Genomic DNA, 26,631 nt, shown 5'->3' with positions numbered 1-26,631 from the left:
GGATTCGGCGACCCAAAAAACCTATAATACCACCATCAAATCGCGGCGACCTAAAAGTGTCCACGGGACCCCCTATGTTGCGACTAGACTAATAGATATGGGATAATATAAATCTAGATAAATGGGTAGAAAATAGATAAATAAATTTAGTATAAAATTTTTTTTGGGATTTTACAAATCATAAAGGAGAAATAAAAAAAAAACAAAAAAAATATAGTCTAGGCGCCAGCTAGGTCTTTTCGCGCGCGTATCTTTTCACTGCGAGTCGATCTTGTGCCAAAAATAAACCTATGAAAATTTTCCCAAGCTCAAAATATTCTTTTGAATTCATTTATCATTACTGTTAAGTAATTTAAGTATAAATAGGTATTGCTTAAATTTGCTTAAAATGCTTATAAACAAATTAATTTTCAAAATTTTTAAGCAAATTGCAACTTTAAACCGGTATAACTTTAATCAAATAAAGATAAACTAATTTAACAAATTTCGTTTAAAACTCTATAAATTAAGCTTTAAAATAAAACTTTGTAAAGCTCATTAGAATGTGTCAAAGCCGAGTTACTATTGAAAAAACTTTGAAAAATTCAAATTTTGCAATATCTCGAGTTCTAATTATTATTGGATTAAAGTTTAGTGAACGCCATTTTCTTTATTTTTATTAAAAGGATAAACTGGATTTGAAAACTTTTTTTTATCTCTTTTAGTTGATGAGATAAGGCCTTATAAAGAATTTTTTAACAATTAAATTGTTTATAACAATTATTGTTTGACCACTCGGATCGAAATCCACCCTCGAAATTCGTAATCCGTAACCAAAAATACATGAAAAACTTGGGTGGACCATTTAGAATTGAAAAGGACACGATGACCCTTATTTGGCGCCTAGGGCCTAGTAGTCCAGGATGTATCGTCGCCCCCGTTAGGTAAATTATTCCGATTCGTTTTTTTGCAAAAACTTACTCAAAAAGAGGTCCTTATAACAAATCCGCAGGGTGCCAGGAGGTATCGCGGTCGGAAAATTGTTTAAATATTTTTTTAAACAAATTAAAAAAATCCATTTTTTACGTTAGACAAACAGTTTTTAGATTCTTTGGGTCATCCTGAGTAAAAAAGGTCTCCTGTGATTTTTCTCTAGAATTGATTGTTGTGGAGTTATACGCAATTTAAAATTTGAAAAACGCGAAAAAGGGCATTTTCAAGGCTTAATAACTCTAGTCCTGTCGCCAGGGGACAGGACTAGTCCTTAATTCAGATGGACTAACGCAAGATTTTTCTATGTATTTTGACCCGTAGAACACGAATTTTTTGGGTAACAGTTGATCCGGATGTCGATAAGACTGTTATAAACAAAGAACTTGAGGAATTACATAACAGCGATTTTTCGCAAAACAAAACATTTTTTTGTATTTTCTGGGTGATTCTCAGCAAAAAATGTTCCTACAAGTTTTTTTGTAGGATGCATAGTTTTCGAGATAAACGCGGTTGAACTTTCAAAAAATCGAAAAAGTGCAATTTTTGAACTCATCTAACTTTTGACTAAAAAATAAAATAGCAATTTTGCTCACTGCATTTGAAAGTTCAAGTCAAATTCTATCGATTTTGATTATTTGCATTGCTAAAAATTAATTTTTTATTGTTAAACAAAGCTATAAACACATAGTGTTTTCCGTGCCTAATGCATGCGTTTTAAGAGGTTACAGTAGCGATCAACAGGTAGCAACAAACGCATTCCAAGATTTTGGCTCTAATTTTGAATATTTTGTCGAGATATTTGGCACACATATTCGTAATATATTAAAGAATGGCGGTACAGAGCCCAATTTCAGAAATATGTTAGTACGTGGAAATTACTCTATAACTAAATAAAATATTGAAAAAAGGAGCCTGTACCGCCATTAAGAAGAAAAAAAAACTTTCTTCAAATAAACTTTTTTATCCCATGCCTAGATTTTGTGTAATCTTGGAAATACTAAAATTTTTTATTTCTAACAAGAAATCGAACATATTATAACTAAATAACTAATTAGGCAACATAGAGAAATTATCAGTCATTTTGACAAACCTGCGTCAGATTTTCTCTAATGTATTCTGTCATCTTTATCGATATCTGTTCAGCGCAGTAGTGTGTTAATTTAAGAATTCGTTATTGTTGTTTCATAGGAAAGTAGTGTTTATTGATAGTTAATTTATTATATATTTGTTGTTGTTGTATAAGTTGTTGGCCTCTTTGAAAGAATATATTGTTGTTAATTGTGAGTTTTAGTTATATGTAGGTCGGTAAGTATATTTTACGTAAAAATATTTCGAATTCCAATGCGAGTATATAAAGTTTTAGGAGGATTTTTTATTCTAAAAATATTATCAATAGTTTAACAAAATGGAAAAAGTAAATCAAACGAAAAATAAAGTGAAACCTTCCAAGAAAACGTCTATTAAAAACCGTGCCAAAATTATGCGAAAATCAAAATTTGTTTCGCTTCACAACAAAAAATGATTATAGGTCTGGATCCCACGTATGAAAAAAAAGTTGATTAATAGCAAGCTGAAAATTTGTTAATAGCTTATAGTCGGATAAACTTTGATATATGGGAACACTGGAACAGGGGCAGTTTTAATTGTGGAACCGGTTAAAAATTTGGAACGGTCAGATCACAAAAACGGCACATTTATTTTGTCCGACAGAACAGACTTAAACTCTCCGAACAGAGATTAAACTCTCAAGCAAAAATCAGACTGCTATTTATCACCTGTTATAATTCCTGTCATTTGACATATTTTACGTGTTCCACTCATTAAAACGCCCATTTGGTAATAAATAGCAGTCTGATTTTTACATGAGAGTTTAATCTCTGTTTGGAGAGTTTAAGTCTGTTCTGTCGGACAAAATACATGTGCCGTTTTCGTGGTCTGGCAGTTCCAAATTTTTAACCTGTTCCACAATTAAAACTTCCCCTGTTCCAGTGTTCCCATATATCAAAGTTTGTCCGACTAGACACCCTTAAGCTATTAACAAATTGTCAGCTTGCTATTAATCAACTTTTTTTTCATACGCGGGATCCAGACGTATTATTTATTATTGTTTTATTATTAGATATTTCATGCAAATACCTTTCTAAATACCTATCTTAACATAAAATTTTCACCCATTTTGGTTTATTTTTATAAATATCTATTTATTAGATAATAATAAAATCGTCTTCTAGTACTTCCGTTTAGCGCGACTATGATATTGTCAAAATATTAATCTTAGATAATGTCAAAGATTACCACTGTTGCCAAAGTTTATGATACTATCTCCCGAAGTTATATTTTGTTGCTACCTGTTGATCGCTACTGTTTACTCTTAATGTACTTAATCTACGTAGAAATTGTCAGTATGCGCGCCTACTCGTTCGATTTCAAAAAATAAGAAATGCATTGAAGACATCATTCAAGCACTATGTGTTTACAGCTTTGTTTAACAATAAAAAAATTAATTTTTAGCAATGAAGATAATCAAAACCGATAGAATTTGACTTGAACTTTCAAATGCGGTAAGCAGAATTGCTATTTTATTTTTCAATCAAAAGTTATTCGGGTTCAAAAATTGCAATTTTTCGATTTTTTGAAACTTCAACCTCGTTTATATCGAAAACTATGCATCCTACGAAAAAACTTGTAAAAACATTTTTTGCTTAGAATGACCCAAGAAATACAAAAAAATGTTTTTCCGCAAATCGCCAGGAAATTTTGACATTCCTGTCAAAATTTCTTGAAGAAAAAGTCAGGACTTCCTTACTGTAAGGAAATGTCATTTCCTTACTGTAAGGAAATGATATTTCCGTACAGTTGTTAGTGTAATGATATTAGTAAAATGATATTTCCATAGTAACCCAAGTAATTTTATTAGGAATTTCAAAGCACCATTTATTTGGGAATAAAATTATCGCGTTTTTTTTTAAATCAATCAATATCTGTCGAATTTTAAACGATTTGCGGAAAAATAGTATGTTTACCTCGTAGGAAAAGCCACATTCCTGGACTCTGTGTTGCTAAGTCTCGGCTTGCGCCTCGACTTAGCAATCTTCACAGTCGTCCAGGAATGTTAAGCTTTTCCTACCCGGTAAACAATGTACTATTGTTTTGCGAAAAATCGCTGTTATGCGATTCCTCAAATTCTTTGTTTATAACAATCTTATCGACATCCGGATCAACTGTTACCTAAAAAATTCGTATTCTACGGGTCAAAATACATAAAAAGAAGTTGAATAACTCCATCTGAATTAAGGAGGCCGTTGTAGTCATTGTTAATAATTAAAATAACAGCCTACAGATGATCCAAAACCCTTTTCTCAGTCCGTCATTAATTTGCCCGACGTCATATATGATCTTAAGAAGGTCACGAATCGCTGCATGACATTTAAGTTGAATTTGACAGTTGTCAGAATATTTGTATTTATGTTTATATAAATATCAATATTTATATAAATATTTGCCAGAATATTAATATTTAAAATATTTTAAGGAAAAATAAATAAATATAGAATACAATTTCACTATGAATGTCCGAATACACCAATGACATAAAATATTTATATTTACGTCGTTGACAAATTTCTAACCTAGAATTAAAATTTTGTCATTTTATCCGTTAACGGTAGATTACTTTTGTTTCAAATTATCTTTATTCGCATCATGGATTGGTTATCTATTTAGAGTATTGTAACTGTCACCAATTATACATCTAGTCGCTTTAATATTATGGAAATATGTACCCTTCAACGAATACATAATTTTCGAAATTGTATGTATAATAATCACAGACGTATGTTTTTTGTCACTTCGAGCTTAATGGGTTAGAGCGAATTCACAAACTATGACGCACTGAAAAAAGGGTTTGGGTATCATCTGTAGGTACCTACTAATAAATTAATGACATACATTTTTTGACTTTCGGATTTTGTAGGAGGGGCTTTAAACTTTGATTTGGTCACTATCTGACTTTCATAATAATAATTTTTAATCCAGTTATTAAGCCTTGAAAATGGCCATTTTCGCGTTTTTTAAATTTTAAATCGCATAGGACTCGACGACAATCAATTTTGAAGAAATATCACAAGATACATTTTTTTCTCGGAATGACCAAAAGAATCCCAAAAAAATTTGATTGAAGTGGAAAAATTGATTTTTTGAATTTGTTGGCACCTCCCGTCACCCTGTAGATTTGTTATAAAGGACTCTTTTTGAGTAAGTTTGTGGCAAAAACCCAATCGGAATAATTTACCTAACGGGGGCGAGCATTTACCTGGACTATAGACTAAGACATTTTAAATAAATAATAAAGTTTAGCCAACTTAATAAAAAATAGACTTACTGTTGCCGGTGTTCACTGCACTATTCAGTCTTAATTACTCACTTGATTTACCAACGACTTGTGGTAACTGAGAGACCTCTTGACTTATGATAATGCTACCCTTTCTAACCTTTCTTATCTGCATTAAAATGATCCGAAGTGAGAACAAATTTTATTGTTGCCTTACGTGAAATTGTTTTTCAAGACAAGAGAGTGCTTGGATAGTGGTCAGGTCGATATGTATACATGGTGGCGCATCGAAAAAGAAACGGACGAGCTTTTGGACACGTAATTAATTTTTAATGACTCGCATAGCTCAGGCGGTAGCATGTCTGATTTCCACGCAGGTACGCCTGGGTTCGAAACCCACCGCGCGCCGGCGAGAACATCTAGATATTTTTAAAATGTCTATAAGCCAAAGGTCGACTCAGTCTGAATAAAAATGAGTCTGAATGTGCTTGCTGCACTCTCTGATTGGACTAGAATATGGTTCGGCTGTATTTTCGTTTTGCAACGAAATTGAAAATGGTTATTCATTTTTGATTTACATTTACTCTGATTGAAGTATGAAGGGAGCCATTCTCGTTGGAACTTTACCGCGGTGAGCAGATGGGACGTGCATTGTAAATTGTAGAATTCCCTCATCTTCCTTAGTCTCATCATCCGTATGGCTTGCAAATTGTAGAAGCCTCGAAGGTGTAACCAGAGAAGGTTCCCATTGTTTTCATTCTGGTGGGATGTAGAATAGCATTATGTTGTTTTATATGCCATTAGAGTGAAAACTTAGTCTTTTTCCTAGCAGTTGCCGCTAGGGCATCTATGCCATTTCGTTCGTTGCAATCCGGGACTGCACGCTGGGGGTTTGTTTTGATTGGATCAGAGAGAGCAGCATATGTGCCTCCTGATGAGAGACTAATAAGTTTCGAAACCGGTAGAGGTGCTTGCTGCACTCTCTGATTGGACTAGAATATGGTTCGGCTGTATTTTCGTTTTGCAACGAAATTAAAATGGTTATTCATTTTTAAAAATGAGTACCTTGGGTAAAACCAGGGGTAATAATAGGCGGTTTAAGCGTAGCACTGGCCCTGTTACCTTCCTTGTATACCGTAGGCCCTAGATATAGCAGACTACCCTGCTATACTCCCAAAGCCACAATAAAACGGGAGACTATTATTATTATAGCAATGCTTTGCTACAATTTAACACCTGTGGCGGACACCGGTGTCAGACACCAATGTCTTAGAGCCCCCGCAAACTGCAGACTTTTTATCGGTCGATAGTTTAGTCGCTCTGGGCTATTAGTGCGCATACCGAGCCAACTAAACAGTCGGGTTGGTGAAGAATAGAATCTCCAGAAAATTGCTAAATGCAAGAATGCAGGGAAAAAGACCTGTTGGAAGACCTAAAAAGAGATGGGAAGTCGATGAGGATGCCAGGAACTTCCTGAGAATGCGTTCATGGAAAAGAACAGCGGTAAATCGAAATGATTGGAGAAGCTTGTTGAAGGAGGCCAAGGCTCGATTTGGGCTGTAGTGCCATTGGATGGATGGACCTTGGGGAAAACCAGGGGTAATACCAGGCGGTTTAAGCGTAGCACTGACCCTGTTACCTTCCATATATACCGTAGGCCCTAGATATAGCAAGCTACCCTGCTATAATCACAAAGCAGTGTTAGCGGTATAAAACTGGAGACTATTAATATTAATTAATTTTTAGCAACGCAGGTACTGGTCCAAAATTGTTATGATTCGAGGAAGGACGTATTCCTATATTTTTATATTACGAAAAGGCGTTTGATCGTGTCCAACACCACAAGTTAATGCAGATCTTCAAGAAACTTGATATAGACCAACAAGACATAATATGCATCGAAAACTTGTACTGGTATCAAAGATCACAATTAAAAATAGCCAATTCTATATCCAAACCCATATATATATATATATATATATATATATATATATATATATATATATATATATATATATATATATATATATATATATATATATATATATATAAGAAGGGGTGTTCGACAGGGATTTGTGCTTCCCCTCTTTTATTCGAAATGTATTCGGAAGACATATAGACCGGTCAAGTTAGACTCAAAAATAGGAGTGAGGCTATAATAATTACCATCAAGCTGAAAATTGGCAGGATTGTTCAAAATACCATCATAAATGAAATCTAAAAGTCCTCATAAATCCGACCCTTGCTAAAAAATTTACGCGGGGTCAAAGGTCACCAAATGTGGTTTTTAGCGATTTTCAGCGAAACGGTAAGTTTTGTCGTAAAATTAGTTCTAACAAAAAATGTAGGTTAGATATTTATCTATAAGAAATATCTTAATAGTTTTTTCCTAATAGCCACTGTTTTTGAGATACAACGATTCAAAGAGTTGAAAGACTTCTAATCGTCATAGTCATAATATATGTATTAGTGCACCAGGTATATACATCACTGAAGCTGTAATACAACTAAACATAATATTCTATCGGTCAACTTAACTTATATTACACATAATAATATAAGATTATAAATATGATAATGTTTCTACTATACAGCTTGCGGTCTACCGAGGGATTGAGGGATGCAATGTATAAGCTGTATTATATTACAGTGCCAACAAAAAAATCTTTACAAAGTTAATGTAACGCGAAAATAATAAGAATTATTTGAATTTTACGGCTTAAGGCTATGGGTACATAATTCGCAAATATTTTACGGGTATCCCTACTTTTTCTGTCTTTACACGGCAAATTACGTGTAGTAAAATTCACACTGGTATGGATATGTAAACATTACTAGAATGTCATTCTACTGAAAATGTCATCATTAATTTAAAGAGATGGCTTTTGAATGTTCTTGGATAACTGTTATTTTTATAATTGCAAATTATTAATTCAGTTAATAAATGTGATAATTTTTTTACTAACTATGTGTTCAGTGATTGTAATAATTTATTTGTACAACAAAAACTAATACTCAATCGAGAAAAGAGGAAAAATGTTAAAGTGATTCTTTAATAATATATTGTTATTATGGAACGCTTACAATTTTGAACATCTTTACAACAAAATACTTGGATCACAGAATATATTATCCTGATGTATTCTCTGCTTGGATCTTCCACAAATAATACACAATAAATAACTTTTTATTAAGTTCACGTCTTAAATCAATTATGTATCAAATACAATATATATCAATAATATTTAATCAATAACTCAAATATTCCCGATGCAATGTTAAATATTTAAAATTGTCACTGATTGTCAGTGTCTGACTGACAATATATGCTGACAATATTATATTCGGCTGAGTGCGTTGTAAGACAAAGATAGATTTGGAAAATATTACCACGGCATTGTGTTCATTTTTTTCGAATCCTGAAAAAATCAATCAATATTTTTGAAAAATTTAAACGCAGAATGAAAGACTAAATTATTACCGAGGGCCGAAAGTCTCTTAGAATAAATAAAAAGTTTATTTTGAATGAGATATTTGAAATTAAAAATCACACTAAATTTTCTCTTAGCTTTTCACCCCTGTAACTTATTAAAATAAACATTATAGAAGTTCTCAGGGACTTTCGGCCCTCGCTAATAACGTAAACTTTCGTTCTGCGTTTAAATATTTCAAAAATACTTATCAGTTTTCTCAGGATTCGAAAAAAATGAATCCCCATTTGAATAGCATTGCAGCCGAAAATACGTACCGATCCTCTTAATCCCAACAAAAATAGTAAATTGATATGTACGGCGTCATTTTGGTCCCAGAGTTACTGTCGTATTTGATGGCTATAATGATTTTACGCGAAATATTAAAGATGCAGAACAACGTCGTAGAACTTTAGCAACATCTTCATCTTCTAATATTGTATTTGATCAATCTATGACAGTATCTACCACTCAACACAAATTTCTTGCAAATACTCACAACAAATCTCCGTTGATATCAATGCTGAAAGATAAGTTTATTGCTGAAAATATATCGGTAAAACAAGCTAATAATGATGCTGACGTAATGATAATTGAAACAGCCATAGAGCAATTCAATTTAACAAATACAACTATTGTTGATGGTGAAGATGTAGACTTGCTCGTATTACTCACTGGTAGAACTCCAATCGAAAAAACTATCTTTTTTTTTAAACCTGGAAAAGCTCAACACCAATCGGAAATATATTCATCGAAAAGTTTATCTACTTTTGCAAAATGTCAAAATCATATACTATTTTTACACACAATAACTGGCTGTGATACGACATCTGTATTTTTCAGGAGGGGTAAAACGACTGTTTTTAAAATGTTTGAAAAACAAGATTTACTTGCATGTGCTGAAGTTTAAAAAAAAACTAATTCAACTCCACAAGAAGTTATTTCCAACGGAATTAGCTTTCTTCTCTCTATGTATGGAGCGCCTAAGAAAACTACGTGCTTAGATAAGTTTCGATATGCATGTTTTTTTTTTAAAAGTACTTGAAACAAAAAACAAGTGCAGTTAATTATCTTGTCTTCCTCCAACCTCAGCGGCTGCTCATCAACATCTTTTTAGGGTATATTACCAAGTTCAAGTGTGGCTTGGTTATCAGCTAGATCCAAAAGACTGGGGATGGAAATTAGTCGACAGTTCATTAGAACCAATTCAAACTTTACTCCCCCCTGCGCCGGAAAATCTCCTCAACACAATTTTTTGCAATTGTAAAAAGGGATGTAGCGCTAAATGTGGTTGCAAAAAAGTTGGACTGTTTTGTTCGGTAGCATGCACTAATTGTCAAAACCGGTCGTGCTCCAATGTTGAATCACCAACAATTGAGGATTCATTTGATTCTATCGAGGAGCCATGCGATGTGTCATTATTAGGACAATTTACTTGCACCCAGGATGAACAAGAAGAAGAAGAAGAAGAAGAACTAGAAGATGAAGAAGAGGAAGAAGAACAATGAGAAGAAGAACAAGGGAAGCAGAAGTATTAGAAAATTATGAACCAGTTTGATAAATTTCCCTTTTTTTAATTTATACCGCTTTATATAACTTTTATCATTTTTAACCCTTGCCAATATCAATTAAATAGCTTTAAAATAAACAGAATCATAACAGATCCGTGGAATAGGCCTACTGGGGAAACCACGTTAAAAAAATCCGCTAAGTACACTACCTCAAAGGAGGTGTTTTAAACGTTTGCGCATATTATGACGATTAGCACTTTTTGAATCATTATATCTCAAAAACGGTGGCTCTCAGGAAAAAAAGTAATAAGACATTTTTTATAGATAATTATCTAATCTACATTTTTTGTTAGCACTAATTTTACGATAAAACTTACCGTTTCGCTGAAAATCGCTAAAAACCATGTTTGGTGACCTTTGACCTAGCGTAAAATTTTTAGCACGGGTCGGATTTATGAGGACTTTTTAGATTTCATTTATGATGATATTTTGAACAATTCTGCCAATTTTCAGCTTGATGGTAATTTTTGTAGCCTCGGATGCGTAAGTTGACCGGAGTAATATTTCAAGAATCTATTAAAGATGCAGAGATGGGAATCATCGTAATGTCATTTTGGAACTACTAAAATTTTTTATTTCATTAGTAGTTCCAAAATTACACAAAATCTAGACATCGGATAAAAAAATTTATTTGAAGAAAGTGTATTTCTTTGTTCTTCTTAATGGCGGTACAGGCTCGTTTTTATAGACAACAGCCGGGTTCCAACTGGGGACCTCTCGATCTGCAGTCTAATGCCATTTAGGCACCATCAATTTGTAGATATCGATTTATTAACGTACTTTAAAATATCATTGCAGTAGTCACATTTTTAAAATAGTTTGAAATTAAAAAAAAAATTATTTATCCATACAGCGTGATTGGTCAGTAAAGCTTTGTAGATCCATTATATTTAATAGATAGTAATAAAAGTTAATAACAAAAATTGTAGCCAACTTTGATTACATATTGATAATCAATAATCGTAAATTGTAAGTTTTAGACAATTATTCAGTCATGGCTTACTTAAAATTTGGAAAGATTTAGACCCGTAATTATTAATAATTTTGCTCTGAAAAATGAAAATATCTCGAAAACTAATAAATTTACACATAGTGAATGTTATACAAAAATTATAGTATGGTAATGGTACTTTTCGATAATGATATAAAATACAGGGTATTCTATTTAAAATTACTGAGAAAATAATGTACTTGCGTTTTGTCTCACCCTGTATTCAATATAAACAAAATTAGCAAAACAAACATTTACGAAAATTTTGACAATAAATAAAAAAATATGACGTCAATAAACCATTGACCTTGTGCTTGCTTTTATTTATACAGGTAGTTAAACTTGTTACGATTTTCATATAAAATTGGTTATAACTTTATAAATACCCCGTATAACATACCAAACCTTTATATTCTTGTAATCGAAAAGTTATGAGGATTTCGAATATAAAATAAAATACAGGGTGCTCTATTAAAAAAAAAAAACAAAAGTTTGGTCTGCCACTATTTTATCGAACATCCTGTAACATTCTAGCTAATTTTGTAATGTGAAGCTCACAGTTAGCTACAATTTTTGTTATTAAGTATTATCGCTATCTATTACTATAACGGATCTACGGAGCTTCACCCCACTAATAGTTAATCACCCTGTATAATGGCAGTTAAATATTGCATTGTTAGCTAGTTCTAAGCTATCCTGAAAATTTCAGGTGTCTAGGTAGCCTAGAACTATTTTTAAAATGGATTACAAAATTTGCGGAGTCCGTGACACCAACCAAGCCAAGTATATAAAAAGATTTTAAATAGTCAGCTATCTGGATCTTTGAGTGTCCCGAGAAAATCCTTATTACCCTGGACTAATGCTGAACGTGAGCCTTCGAGACCACATAACAAACCAACAAATCAGACAAAGATCAGGAGTTCAAGACGTCATCGAAAGACACTTAAGTGGAATGGGCAGGGCCCTTAATAGGCCGGGAACTTAATAGTCAGGGAACTTAATAGTCAATACCACGCCACGGGCCACGGACATTCCACCTCAATGGGCGCCTTGCCTTAGCTTGAACACAAGATGGACGGTGGACATGACGAATCATGGATCGGAGGAGCAGAAACTATAAAAGAAGTCGATGACGTCCACCGACTAGATGGACCGACGACATAAAAAGAGTACCGAGAAACTGGCTACAAGCGGTCCAGTGTAGAGAACACTGGAAATAATTGAGGGAGGCCTATGTCTAGCAGTGTACGTGATTGGCTGATTGATGAGGGGAATCTTAACCTGCGGTTTATCTGGATTTATATTATGCATCGCCTCAGTAAATAAAATTGAAGATAATCAGAATATTTGTTTAATACAATTATTAATTTTGAACATATCCACAAAATACTCTTTATTATCTTATCGAGTTTTTATCGATATAATCACTTTATACTGCATAAATTAATATTGGCACTGGTTATCGACATTTTTGTGTCATCACTTAGAGCATATCGAAAGATAATAAAGTTAATCACAGGTATAAAACTTTTTTCATGAAATCTGTAAAATATTTAGCACTAAACTATTTGTTTTTGTGAGAGTTACAAGTGAGAGGGTGTTTTGTAAATGATGTGGATTGTTTGATACCCTTAAAAAACATCAAGTAAGTATATGAAACATTTAAGATATAAACTGAACCATATTATATATGATATCTCTATTAATAGACTAGATTGTCTCCAAAAAAATGGTCAAAAGGTTGTAAAAAGTTAAATGGTTTATTGTTTCGTATGATACCTTTGTTTCATATCTATCTCTATCTTCGAGCCTTAATCTATCCATCTTTGGACACAGACCTACCCTTCTCTTTTACACTGGTTTCTATCAAGCGTTGTGGTCATCCATCTGAATTCGGCATGCTTTTTGAGGTCGTCGCTCCATCTCATCTGAGGTCTTCTTCTTCCTCTCTTATGTTCCCATGGTCTCCAGTAGATTATTTGCTTGTTCCATCTTTCATCTGATTGTCGGATTGTGTGTCCTGCAAGTTTCCATTTGAGTTTTGCCACCTGTTCCTGAACGTTTTTCACTCTTGTTACTCCTCTGATCCAGACGTTTCTCTTGCGATCTTTAAGTTTTAAGGCTGATTCTCACTATCATGCAAGGCAAGTGCTCGGCATGGGCAAGGCATCGGCTTGGCAAGATACATTTTACATAAAATCTTATGAACTTCACGGGATTAAATTCATTCTATGCGTGCCAGGCAACGGCAAGCAACGGGCTTTGCATGCGACGTTCTTTTCGAAACAATCTTTGCCTAGCATGTGCCGTGAAGGTCACGAGAGTGTGAAGACCTTACCGCCAAGCAATCTGCAATCTTGGTTGTTTAAAATCAGTTTTATAAAGACGATAGAGAAAAGAAGTATTTTGTTTTTGAAGAGTTTCCTCAATATGCGTCAATTTTTCTTCTTCTTTTGGCATCATAACTCTGGATGGGTCTTTACCTGTCTGGCTATGTCCTTCCATTCGGATTTCTCTTGTGTACTTTTTCTCCATTGTCTTATGTTCATGGTTTTCATGTCGTCTTCCACGTCATCCATCCCTCTCGTTCTGGCTCTTTCTTTTTTTTCGCCTTCCTATCGGCTTCCATTGTAATATTTTCTTTGTTGTTTATTCATTGTCTTTTCTCTGCACATGTCCCAGCCATGACAGTCTTTGACTTTTCACAAATTGTACAATATCGTAACCTTCATTCAATTTATTAACCTCGTTGTTTCTACTGATTCTCCATGTGCCGTCTTCTGCTTGCACCGGGCCATATACTTTTCTCAGTATTTTTCTGTCGAATGTACTGAGTTGGGCTTCATCCCTTTTCGTCATTGCTCAGGTTTCACAACCATACGGGTCTAATCAATGTTCTGTAGACAGTCATTTTGATTCTTTTGTCTAATATTTTCGATGTCATCAATCTTTTAATAGCATAGTATGTACGATTCCCCTCTGGAAATACGTGCATTAATTTCGATCCTTACGGAATTCTTCTGATTTCTGTGCCCAGATGTTTGAAGGCATCCACACGTTCAAGAGTATAGTTGTCTATTGTGATATAATTTTCATTGCCAGTTGTTCTTTTGATGGCCATGTCATTCGTTTTTGCTTCATTTATTTAAAGCTCCCTGTTTCGTGCTTCAGGATCAATGTTTTTGAACGCTTCAGTTAGTCGTGTTAAAGTGGAGAACTGCATCGTCTGCATATGCAGTAATTTGTACTGTTTTGGTGTTTCATTGGTTTTTCTGATGGGTGACTCAAGAACTAGGTTGAATATTATGGTTCAATATGCTGCCATAAGCTGTTAAATTCATTCACTGTCATTCGGTTATATTTAAAAAAATTTGTCTGATCGTCTTAAAGTGCGGAGTGTAAGGTTGCAAATTCTCCTTCTTTTGTGCGTTTCTTTAGCATTTTAAGCACCCAACAACGTCTTTATCCATTTCTGCAATATTTGTTTCCATTTTCTGTTTCCTCGTCTAATATTAGAGCAATTTTTATTAACGTTCAATTTCAACTTTGTTCACTACACAAAGCAACCAACCCTGCTTCACGCCTTTCGCAGTGTGAATTGGCTCCGAAAACCTTGCCCGTGCCTTGGCGTTGCCGGTTCGGTTCCTTTCACGTCTAATGAGAATCAGGCTTTATATGCAGCATCTGTCTTTCCATCTTTGCGCTTTTGCCACTTTATCGATATTCTCCTTTGTAAGTGTCCAAACTTGGGAGCCATGTGTGAAAACAGGAAGTATAAACTGGTTAAAAATTCTCGTTCTAAGATATTGGGGGTATTTTTTGTTTTTTTTAAATATTGCTTACGAAGGAACGAAGTTAAAAGGAGAAATTTAAAACATACCCTTATAGTTTATATTCTCAATTATTGTTTTCACTAAATCCAGTGGTATTCCCCTGTCATAATAAAAGTATCGCGTCTCTAATTCCTACTCTATTCATCGCCTAATAATAGATTATTTTCCTTTTTTTTTTTTGGCAGACATAACTCTGACTGTTTTTTTTTCAATACGCTTTCAGTAAGTTGTTCCATCGTTTGGTCGTCTTCCCACTGATCGTATTCCTACAGGGGGACCCGTTTCTCGTCGTCCTTGCTATTCTATTTGTTGTCATTCGGCTTATGTGGTTCCGTTCTACTCGCCTCATCCAGTTATTAATATTCTCCACATTGCATTTCTGTCGTATATCTGTACTTCTAACTCTATCCCATAGATAGAGTCTCTCCATCGATTTTTCGATTAGTTTTCATTTCTGCCATTTCTAGCATTCTTGTTGTCCTCTCCGTATCAGGTATGTCATTATTGGTCTGATAACTGTTTTGTAAATTCTGCCTTTCATTTATTCTCCAATAGCTTTATTTCTCCATATTGTTTCATACAGGCAACCTGCGGCTCTGTTTGTTCTATTCACTTGCTCTTCCACTTCTGTTTCGAGCTTTCCGTAACTAGGTAGTGCGATTCCTAGATATTTAAACTCCTATTCTCTCTCCTATTTAAACTCACTTGTTCTATTACTATTACTTGTTCTATTTTATTACGATACTAATAGCAGAAAATATTATAGATCTACAAATCATTTTAGATAGGTTGTTTCAATGAGTGAAGAATTTGGTCTGCCACTAATTATAAAGAAAACAAAGTTCATGGTTATATAAAAAAAATATTAGAAACGTAGATACACGTATATAATAAGACGATCGAACGAGTTCAGAATTGTAACTTATTTAGTATTGTAACAGAATTTAGCGACAAACATTAATGAAAAAAACCATTATACCAAAGAAATCAGAGTTAGAATAGAAAAGGCCAGAAGTGCATTCAATAATACGAAACAAATATTATGTAGTAGAGACCTCAGCCTAAATCTTAGAAAACGAGTACTAAAGTGTTATGTATTTTCTGTTCTTTTCTATGGTGTGGAGACATGGATCCTTAACCCTTAAACGCCCAACCTTTTTTAGGTTCCATGTACGCCCAAGGGTGGGTAAAAAATGTCCACCTCGAAAATAGCTAATATATTTATTGAGAGTTGTTGGAAATGGATTAAACTTAAGAATCTTATGCTTAATAAACACAGCATCTTCTAAAATATTAATATAAACAATTTACAAACCTTACAACAAAATTACAATGTACATCAAAATTAACATACCAGTAAAAGCCAGTTATTCAGATTTGTCGATTTTCTCCACATTCTTCCTTTCAGCCTCTTCATTGGCGGATAATTATGTGTATTATGTAATTATACGTCGATAATTATGTGGATTATGTTCCTACCAACGAGCATAGAAACCTTTAGTAACAAGTTTTACCAAGTGTGTACTTTTTATGCCCACCCATATTTAACTCAAGATACTACTTTTATTTTCAAAAATATCGGTAGAACCAATTGAACATTCGATAAAAGGCTGTATTTTTAACAATAAATAATTTTTGGAAAATTTTTGAACACGTAATAAACATGTTACAAGGGAATACGCATTAGGTGGACATTTTTTACCCACCCTTGGGCGTTTAAGGGTTAATAAACAATGTCTCAATAGATTGGAAGCATTTGAAATGTGGACATATCGAAGAATGATGAAAATCTCCTGGACAGACAGAATAACCAAGGAAGAAGTACTAAGAAGAATAGAGAACAGCACGGAGCTACTGGATGTCATCAAAATAAGAAAACTGCAATATTTCGGTCATATAACACATGGTGACAGATATGAACTCATAAAATTAATAATGCAGAGAAAGATTCAAGGAAGGCCCTGCATAGGTAGAAGAAAAATGTCCTGGTTGAGAAATCTCAGAGAATGTTTTGGATGCAGCTCAACAGGGATGTTCACAAAAAATTAAAAAGTCATTTCAAACATGTAAAACGATTAAGAAACACCCTAGGAATAATTGTCCAAAATTTCAACAAAATTGAAAAAGCCTTTCTATAAAAAATCTTTATTAGAAATCTAGCAATATTTTAAATTTCAAGAACGCTTCTCTATTGGCCTGACGTCACTAGTTGCATACCCCAAGCGCGCGCCATTCTCATAGTGTTACTGTTTACCTGTTTGACGTTTCAGGTCATTTTATTTTGTTCTCTTCTTGTTTTATCAGGGTTAAAGTGGAGTTTTATAGTGAATTTGTTTAGTTTAAAGTGGATAGACTGTTTGTAAGGACATATTTTGGGTTTTACAAAAATAAACAAATAAAATGGAAGAAGGTTTTCAGAAAGCCGATTCGTATAAACTACCGACTGTAGTGTAGATGTAACAGTGGTGTATGATTTATTGGCATCTTGTAAAAAAATAAATCTACCACAGCTTTACTGAGTGTATATTCCATATAATTTTCCATGTCTTCTTTAAGCTAAAAAAATTAATGCTTAATACTCCACAAAAAAAAAATAGAGAAAGTTTTATGCATGCATTGTACGCATGCATATTGTATACATATATTGGCTGATTATTACTTTACCTTGGTTAGGTGTATTAAAAATTATTTTTATTCTTCTTCATGTGCCTTGTCCGTTGTAGACGTTGGCTATCATCATGGCAATTTTAATTTCATTTGAGGCGTTTCTGAATAACTCGATCGATTTTTGTCCAAATCATTGGCGTAAGTTTTTAAGTCATGGGTGTCTTTTCTTCCGGGTCCGCGTTTGCTCTCTATTTTACCTTGCGTTATCAGTTGGAGTTTACGATATTTATCATGCCTCATGATATGACCGAAATATTTAAGATTTCGTTTCTTAATTGTAAAAGATATTTCTTTTTGTTTTCCCATTCGACGCAATACCTGTACGTTGGTGTGGGTCGCCCAGGATATTTTGAGGATACGTGGGTACACCCACATCTCGAATTTCTCTAGCTTTTTCATTAATGTTTCCATTATTGTCCAGGCCTCTGCGCCATATAGCAAGACCGGAAATAATAACATTTTAGCAGCCGCATTTTTAGTGGGAGAGATATTATGTCGCAATGGGTGAAAATATTTCTCATGCATGTTGTTAAATGTTGCTATTATGTCCTTTTCAACTCTAGATCTTATTTCGGTTGTTTCGTATTTCGAGTTGACAACTGTTCCAAGGTAAAAAATATTTTTGAATTTGGGTATTATACATTTTCATTTCAACCAATCTTTTCACTAAATTAAATATAAAGTCATACCTACATCCACATGTAGTTATTTCAAGGTTTACTTTTACTGTATGTATTATTAGAATCCCGTTTTTAGGAATATCCCAGTTTAAGGAATACAAATTTGAGGTCCCGAAACTTTTTCATTTACTCTTTAAGGGGGTAGGTGCAAAATCTTGGTCCAATGCTATTTAAATTCATTCATTTTTTTCGAATCCTGAGAAAACTAATAAGTATTTTTGAAAAATGTAAATGCAGAAAGAACAATTACATTATTACCAAGGGCCGAAAGTCTCTGGAAAACTTCTATAATGTTTATTTTATTAAGTTAGTTCTTTAAGTTAGTTATTTTAAGTTCTAGCTGCAACAAACCATTTCTTTTTCTGTTTTAAATTGGCTGGAAGGGTAATAAAAATCTTGTCAGAACTGTTTTTTGATGTATTTACACACCCAGGAACAAAACACCACTTATTTGTCATTATTTTTAATAATTAAATACGTAAAAAACTGCGCACATTCAAATACACTGAGTAAATAAGTATACAAAACTAGTCGTCGATCAAAGACGTTACGACTGCTGACGTCACAGACCATAGCCTCGCTGCAGGGTACCGTTTTTCTAGCCTCCAAGAAAATCAACATTATGAACTCATTTATCTTAAAAAATATACATTTTTAAACAGTTTTATGATTGTTACGTTTTTATATACCTTGTAATCTATTGAATTTAACTATATTTAAAAATTAGTGAACATCCCTACTGAACTCTTTCGTGCGGTAGTGTCAAAAGTTAGAATAACAATGATGATTGTCAACCTTTGTCACGGAGATGGCACCTAAAGAAGAAAAATTGTTCTATTATTTGACTCTCCAGCTCTAATTTACGTCTAAGTAATTTGCTCTTATACCATGCATTTTGTCTTTTGTGGGGAAATTAATATGTTAAATTTTTTGGCAGTTACATATATTAAATTGATGCCGCATACGTTGTAAATGATCTTCCCTTTGAGATATTACCTTTGCGTTTTCTGCATAGCAGATTACTAAGTTGTTTTTCTTACATTTGGTATCCTTTTTTAGTTCTTACTTTTTTATTATTTTATCTATGATTAGGTTAAACAATAGAGAACTCATGGAATCCCTCTGTCTTATACCATTGCCAGCTTCAATTGGGTCAGTTAGTTCTTCTTCTATTTTTACTTTTATTTCATTAATACTAGATTTTACTGCTAAATTAAGAGTAGTACAGAAAACATAGTCCTATCCATACTGGGAGTAAATGTATCCAGAACAAAAATAAGAAAAATAACTATTGATGGTATTGATGTTACTGATAGTGCTTTTTCTTTGAACTACTGGTTTATAGTTTTGGAACGACTTTCTAATTAATTGCTCTTGATCTACAGGTTTATTTTTACAGGACTTTTTTTTTTTATTTTTGTGAGAAAAATAATTTAAATTACTAAACAATGAAATATAAATATATAAAAAATCAAGTATATTCTATATTTATCAGTGAGTAACAGATATCTTATCAAAAATGTTTCCTTTGATCTGATACAAATCTTGAAACAAAGATATTTTCAACAATGATTACAAGGAAATAATCTTAAATTGATAGATTAAGTATCCGAATAGATTTTTTATAAAAATCTTAATAAGCTTTGTTTTTTATTAAATCATACATAAAGGGTGTTTTCAAATTATCGTATTCGAAATAAGTTCGGGTATGAATTTGATAAATTTGAAAACTGGGACTAGCAATTTTACGCACTAGTGCCAGTTCTGAGGAAAAAAGAATTGTCCCACGAAACAAAAATTAAAATATATAATACGATTGTAATACCGACGATACTGTATACGAGCGAAAATTGGACTTTACAGAAAAAGCATACCTAATAGTAGGATAAATGCAATTGAGATGGGACATCTACGAGCTATAGCCGGAAAGACCAAATGGGATAGAATAAGAAATGAGGCAATAAGAGGGATAACTAAACAGGAACCAATAATGAATAAAATAATAAAGAGACAATTAAACTGGTATGGACATCTGATGAGAATGAAACCTAGTAGACTAACAAGGAAAATTCACGAAACAAAGAATATTACAAAAAAGAAAAAAGGCAAAAAAATGGATACAGCAAATAGTAGATGCGGGAAAAATTAAACAGAAAACGCTTGAAGAAATGAAACTATTAGCACAAGACAGAAAATAATGGAAGAGATGGGTGAATATGTAGCTAAACTAAACCCAAATCCGACACCTGAAAGGGTATAAGGAAGGGGAGAAAGAAAGAAAGAAAACTGGGACTAGAAATTAGAACCAGAGTATTGAGATGCTACGTATTCTCTGTCATTTTATATGGAGTTAAAGCATGAAAATTGCGGACGCAACTGAAAAAATACTATAAATACAGGGTGTCCCAAAAGTAGTGGAACGGTCGAATATTTCGCGAACTAAACATCGGATCGAAAAACTGAAAAATACGTGTTCAATCATTTTCAAAAATCTATTCAATGACACCAAACACCAACCCCCACTACACCCCCTGGAGATGGGGTGGAGGGTAACTTTAAAATTCAAATGGAAACCCCTAGTTTTTCTTGCAGATTTGGATTTTTTACGTAAAAGTAAGCAACTTTTATTCAAGACATTTTTTCGAACTGTGGATAGATGGCGCTATAATTGAGAAAAACGATTTATCCTGATACCATAGGTAAATTATAAAAACGATCTAATATCTCGAGAAATACACTTCCAAATGAGAAACCAAAAGAAAGATTTTTAATACTTTTCGAAAACCTATCGAATAACACTAAACATTACCCTCCAACCCCCTGGAAGTGGGGTGGGGGGTAACTTTAAAATCTTAAGTAGCAACCCACACTTTTTATTACAGATTCGGATTCGTCATGAAAAATTAAGCAACATTTATTCGAAACATTTTTTAGATTTGTTGATAGATGGCGCTTTAATTGGAAAAATACGATTTATTAGCGCTATCTATCAGCAATTTTAAAAAATGTTTCGAATAATTGTTGCTTAATTTTTCATGACGAATTCGAACCTGCAATAAAAAGTGGGGGTTGCTATTTAAGATTTTAAATTTACCCTCTACCCCGTCTCCAGGGGGTGGGTTGGAGGGTCATTTTTGGTGTTTATCGATAGGTTTTCGAAAAATATTAAAAACCTGTTTTTTGGTTTCTCATTTGGAAGTGTATTTCTCGAGATATTAGACCGTTTCTATAATTTACCTATGGTATCAAGATAAATCGTTTTTCCCAATTGGGCCTTGTTATGCAAAAAGCAACTAACCCACATTTTTGAGGAAAACAAGATAATGTCACATATCGATTTAAAAATGTGTATTCTACATTGTGTAAAAAGCAATCAAGCCATCCTAAATTTAAAACCGTGAAAAATACTACTCCAAATTATTTCTGTTTAATAATAGTTCACTTAAGATTTCGCATAAGACAACCAACCCACTTGGATTGTTTGTGTGACTGAACCAACTGAACATATTATTACATTGCACTGTCGAAAAGTACCAACCAAGTGGGTTGATATTGTTATGCCGATTACGGTTCCTGGAATGTTGCATTTTTTTGTTTTTTTTTACGTGTAGGTCGTACTGACCAATATTAGTTCGTGCTAAAATATTTGTTGTGTTATATCTATTAATATAAACAAATCTGTGAATCTTGAATGTGAAAAATACGTTTAAATCAAAAACTGTCAAAATAATTAAAGCGGCTCGCGAAAGGTTATGTTTATCTTACTTTTTAAATATTATGGTTTGTTGTTTAGGCTGATTATCGCATATTTTTTTCTTTGTATTGATATTATGTTTAATAGTAGAAATTCTACTGTATGGTTTTACCGAGTTGACTGAAATTATTCGGTTTTGTTCATTGATTTTGTGGGTTGGTTGGATTTTACAGATTGCATTTTATTATATTCTAGATCAAGAATTTGCGAATTCTGATTTAATGGAAATGGAATTAAAAATTCACAAGGAAAAAGTTTTCCTGTAGCTGTCTGTATACCATATTATCACAAAAAATTAATTAAAATCCTTTTTAAAAGGTATATGTATATATATTTTATTAAAATTCCCTTAAAGGGTTATGGAAGAAATGCAGAACGTTTTCGATCTAAATATGCTAAGCCACATACAAATTTACAAATAGTTTCCAAAAAGTTAATATTAAAAAGAATATTCGGGGAAGGCCTTATGCTAATGGAACTGTTTATGAAGCTTTGGTACCACCACTATGGCCACAAGGTAAACCCATAGCCCACCCAAAGTTAAAGAACCTTAATGAGATGATCCACCTAATTTCATCTGATTCTTTGGAGTTCTATACTAATCTTATAGGCAGCAACAAAATAATCGAGGATATGTAGATGGCTTTAACACCGAAGAGCTTCATTTTGACATTGAAAAATTGGTAACGTTGATCAGTATAGTATAATAAATAAGATGAAAACTTTATAATTATCTGTAAAATTTTTATTTTTATAAATAAAACATTAAAAACAAAAGTTTTTTCGATAATTTCTTGAACAGCAAAAAGAAACCAACCCTTAATATGGCTATTTTTTTTTGTAAAAATTTATTAGGATAATTTTGATACAGCTATAATAAAATTTCTTTAAAATTAAACTATTGATTAGTGAAGTTATCGTTTAAAAAAATATGACGGAAAATTAAATATTTAGAAAAATATAAAAAGTTAATTTTCTCTTAATTTATAAATTGAGGGTTGGTTGCTTTTTGTTTAACATGGCCCAATTATAGCGCCATCTATCCACAGTTCGAAAAAATGTCTTGAATAAAAGTTGCTTACTTTTACGTAACGAATCCAAATTTGCAAGAAAAACTAGTGGGTTCCAATTGAGATTTTAAAGTTACCCCCACCCCACCTCCAGGGGGTGTAGTGGGGGTTGGTGTTTGGTGTCATTGGATAGATTTTTGAAAATGATTGAAGACGTATTTTTCAGTTCTTCGATCCGATGTTTAGTTCGCGAAATATTCGACCGTTCCACTACTTTTGGGACACCCTATATATAATATACAGGGTGTAACAAAAATACAGGTCATAAATTTAATCGCATATTCTGGGACCAAAAATAGTTCGATTGAACTTAACTTACCTTAGTACAAATATACACGGAAAAAAAGTTACAGCCCTTTGAAATTACAAAATGAAAATCGATTTTTTCCAATATATCGAGAACTATTAGATATTTTTTATTGAAAATGAACATGTTGTATTCTTATGGCAGTAGTATTTTAAGAAAAAAATATAATGAAATTTGGACACCCCATAAAAATTTAATGGGGGTTTGGTTCCTTTAAACCCCCCCACTCTTTTGTGTACGCTCTAATTTAATTATAATTGTAGAGCCATTAGTTAAACACAAGTTTTTAAAAAATTTTTTGTCTCTTAGTAATTTTTTCAAAAGTCAGTTTTTTTCGAGATATTTGAATATTTGTCAAATCCACCACAGATTTGTATATGGTAAAGTACGGTTATGGAGACTTGGTAATAATATGAAAATTTATTTATGATTTACATTTTTAAGTATATTTTGAACCATAATAAAAAAGAAGCCACATCTCGATAAAAGATGCTTTATCAAAAAAATACAAAGAGGCAAAAAAGTTTTAAAACCACTGTGTTTAACTAATGGTACCGCAGTAATAGTTTAATTGGAACGTACACAAACATTTGGGGGGTTTAAAGGAACAAAACCCTCATAACATTTTTATGTAAACATATTAAAAAAGAAGCCGCAACTCGATAAAAACTGCCTTATCGAAAAAATACTAAGAGGCAAAAAAGATTTAAAAATATTGAATTTAACTAATGGAACCAAAATAATAATTTATTTGGAACGGACACAAAAGTTTGGGGGGTTTAAGGGAACAAAACCCCCATAAAATTTTTATGGGGTGCACAAATTTCACTATAATTTTTCTTTAAGATGTTCTTTCCATAATAATGCTACATGTCCATTTTCAACAAAAAACCTCTAATAGTTTTCGATATATTCAAAAAAATCGATTTTCATTTTGTAACTTCAAAGGGCTGTAACTTCTTTTGTGTCCATATTTGTACTAAGGTAAGTTAGGTTAATTCGAACTATTTTTGGTCCCAGAATATGTGGTTTAATTTATGACCTGTATTTTTGTTACACCCTGTATATATAGGTACAATGATTTTTAGTTATTGTTTTTTATTTTTTCTTTTAGAAATGGCTACGAGAAATCTATGTTTATGTATGCTTATTTGGATGCCACTCTTTGAGGGTAAGTATAAAGCATCAGTTATCGACTATAAACGAAATTTTGCCACTCCTACATTTGGGCTTACCCCTAAAACCTTCTCTAGTAGGGGGAGAAAAACGGAAAACATTGATTTACCAATAATCTGTACGCCGTGGAAAAAAGTGTTTCCAACAAAACATGTACTTACTTACTCCCTGGCGTTACAACCCTTCCTGAGCAATCTGCCACCACTCTTCTCTGTCTTGAGCAATCTCCAGTTCTCGATGGACACAAAAAATTATATTAAAAAAATATTCGGATAGCTGGGATATGAACTCAGATTGCCCGATCACAAGTTTATTGTCGTAACCACTACATCATTTCGGCTATAATGGTTTAGTGATTTTTAACTCTTAACGTGTAATCGAGAAACATTATATTCAAGTTTATGTATTTAGTTTACAAACAACTTAAAAAGCTTCTGATACAAGAATGAAACAGCTATGAGTGGCACTCACAATATTCCACCTACAAAAGAGCTGACATGAATATAGTCTAGGGCGCATCTGTTTTGAGATGGACGTTGAGAGGTGACTCATAGTTTTTTTGCAGAAATTGCTTCAAAGTAACTCAAATAATAATATTTGAGTTATCCTCCCACTCAAAATGGTCCGGAACATTGTTTAAATAATCAAAATGTCAAAATATGAAGGAAAAATTCGATTTTTTTCTTCGTTTTTTTGATTATAACTTTCAAAGTATTTACTTCTAAAAAAATTGGACTGACATAAAAGTTGTGTAATTAATTTTCCTACAATATAGGATTGCTTAAAAATTTTAAAAATTGTCATCCTTGTTGCAAAATAGCAATAATTGCGAAAAAACCATAAAAAAAACAAGTAGTCGTATTTTACGTTTTTTACGCATTTAGGCTACACTTAGGACCTTTATATTTTACAGAAAAAAACTTTATGATATAGTAAAACAATACTGTAAATTTGATTAAGATCGGTTCAAAATATTTTGCAAAATAAATTTTGCAATCCAGCCTTCGCAAAAGAAATTCATTTTTTCAAAATGTTGCAGGACTGAAAATAAAGTAGATAGCAAGTTGACATTTTCTTTACATATAGAAGCATACTGTTCCTTTTATTTGCAATTTTCAAAATCACAGCGCCAGGAATTTTTTTAAATAAACATTAATTTTTGGTGCTACGCGCAGGACAGCGGTGTTCGATTCAAAAATTTTTTGGTGTTGATTTCCACCAAAATTTTTTCCAATCTTTATCTAATGTATTATTTTCTTACTCTATATTTTGTTGTATTTTAATATTTTATTTCCACGAAAATCAAACTAATTTGATTATTGTTTGTGAAATATTGTTTAAACAATTGAATATGTTTAAAAATAATAAACTTTTATTCTATAAGTTAAAATATATGAACAAAGAAAGTTTTTGCTAAAAAAAGTGTTATTTCAAAAGACAGAGTATGTGTTTTTATTTTCCAATAAACAAATTTATTTGTTTATATCGAAATGTACCAAAAATTAAAATTTATCAATCATTATTAAAGGTCATTGGAATGCCCAATGAGAGCAAACTATCCGCTGTCCTGCGCGTATTACCAAAAATTAATGTTTATTTAAAAAATTCCTGACGCCGTGGTGGTTAACCGATTTTAATTTTGCAAATTGGAAATGAAAGGTACAGTACTCTTCTATATGTAAAAAAAATTCAACTTGCTGTCTGCTTTATATCCAGTCCTGCAACATTTTGAAAAAATGAATTTTTTGCGAAAGCTGGATTGCAAAATTTATTTTGCAAAATCTATTAAACCGATCTTAATGAAATCCAC

The 26,631-nt window shown here is 32.6% G+C and overlaps 2 protein-coding genes across 3 annotated transcripts in view; one reads left to right on the top strand and one right to left on the bottom strand.

The window, feature by feature from the left end:
- The window catches only part of LOC114325121 (lipid storage droplets surface-binding protein 1), a 79,824-nt gene extending 74,276 nt beyond the window's left edge, over window positions 1-5,548 (bottom strand). Inside the window, exon 1 of the mRNA XM_028273065.2 lies at window positions 5,354-5,548. Coding sequence (XP_028128866.2) covers window position 5,354 — 1 coding nt within the window. The 5' untranslated portion in view covers window positions 5,355-5,548. The remainder of the gene's footprint in view (window positions 1-5,353) is intronic.
- A 7,245-nt stretch (window positions 5,549-12,793) lies between these two features.
- Window positions 12,794-26,631, top strand: part of LOC114325122 (cadherin-23) — a 232,050-nt gene continuing 218,212 nt past the window's right edge. Inside the window, exons 1-2 of one of the 2 annotated variants that reach the window (XM_050650944.1) lie at window positions 12,794-12,979; window positions 24,760-24,816. In XM_050650944.1, coding sequence (XP_050506901.1) covers window positions 24,762-24,816 — 55 coding nt within the window. In that variant the 5' untranslated portion in view covers window positions 12,794-12,979; window positions 24,760-24,761. The remainder of the gene's footprint in view (window positions 12,980-24,759; window positions 24,817-26,631) is intronic. The other variant, XM_050650945.1, reaches the window with a different exon arrangement.

Source organism: Diabrotica virgifera, chromosome 5, assembly GCF_917563875.1.
Source record: "Diabrotica virgifera virgifera chromosome 5, PGI_DIABVI_V3a".
In the NCBI taxonomy this organism is placed as follows: domain Eukaryota; kingdom Metazoa; phylum Arthropoda; class Insecta; order Coleoptera; family Chrysomelidae; genus Diabrotica; species Diabrotica virgifera.
Note: the sequence above shows the minus strand (reverse complement) of the source record. Positions and strands in the feature narration are given on the sequence as shown.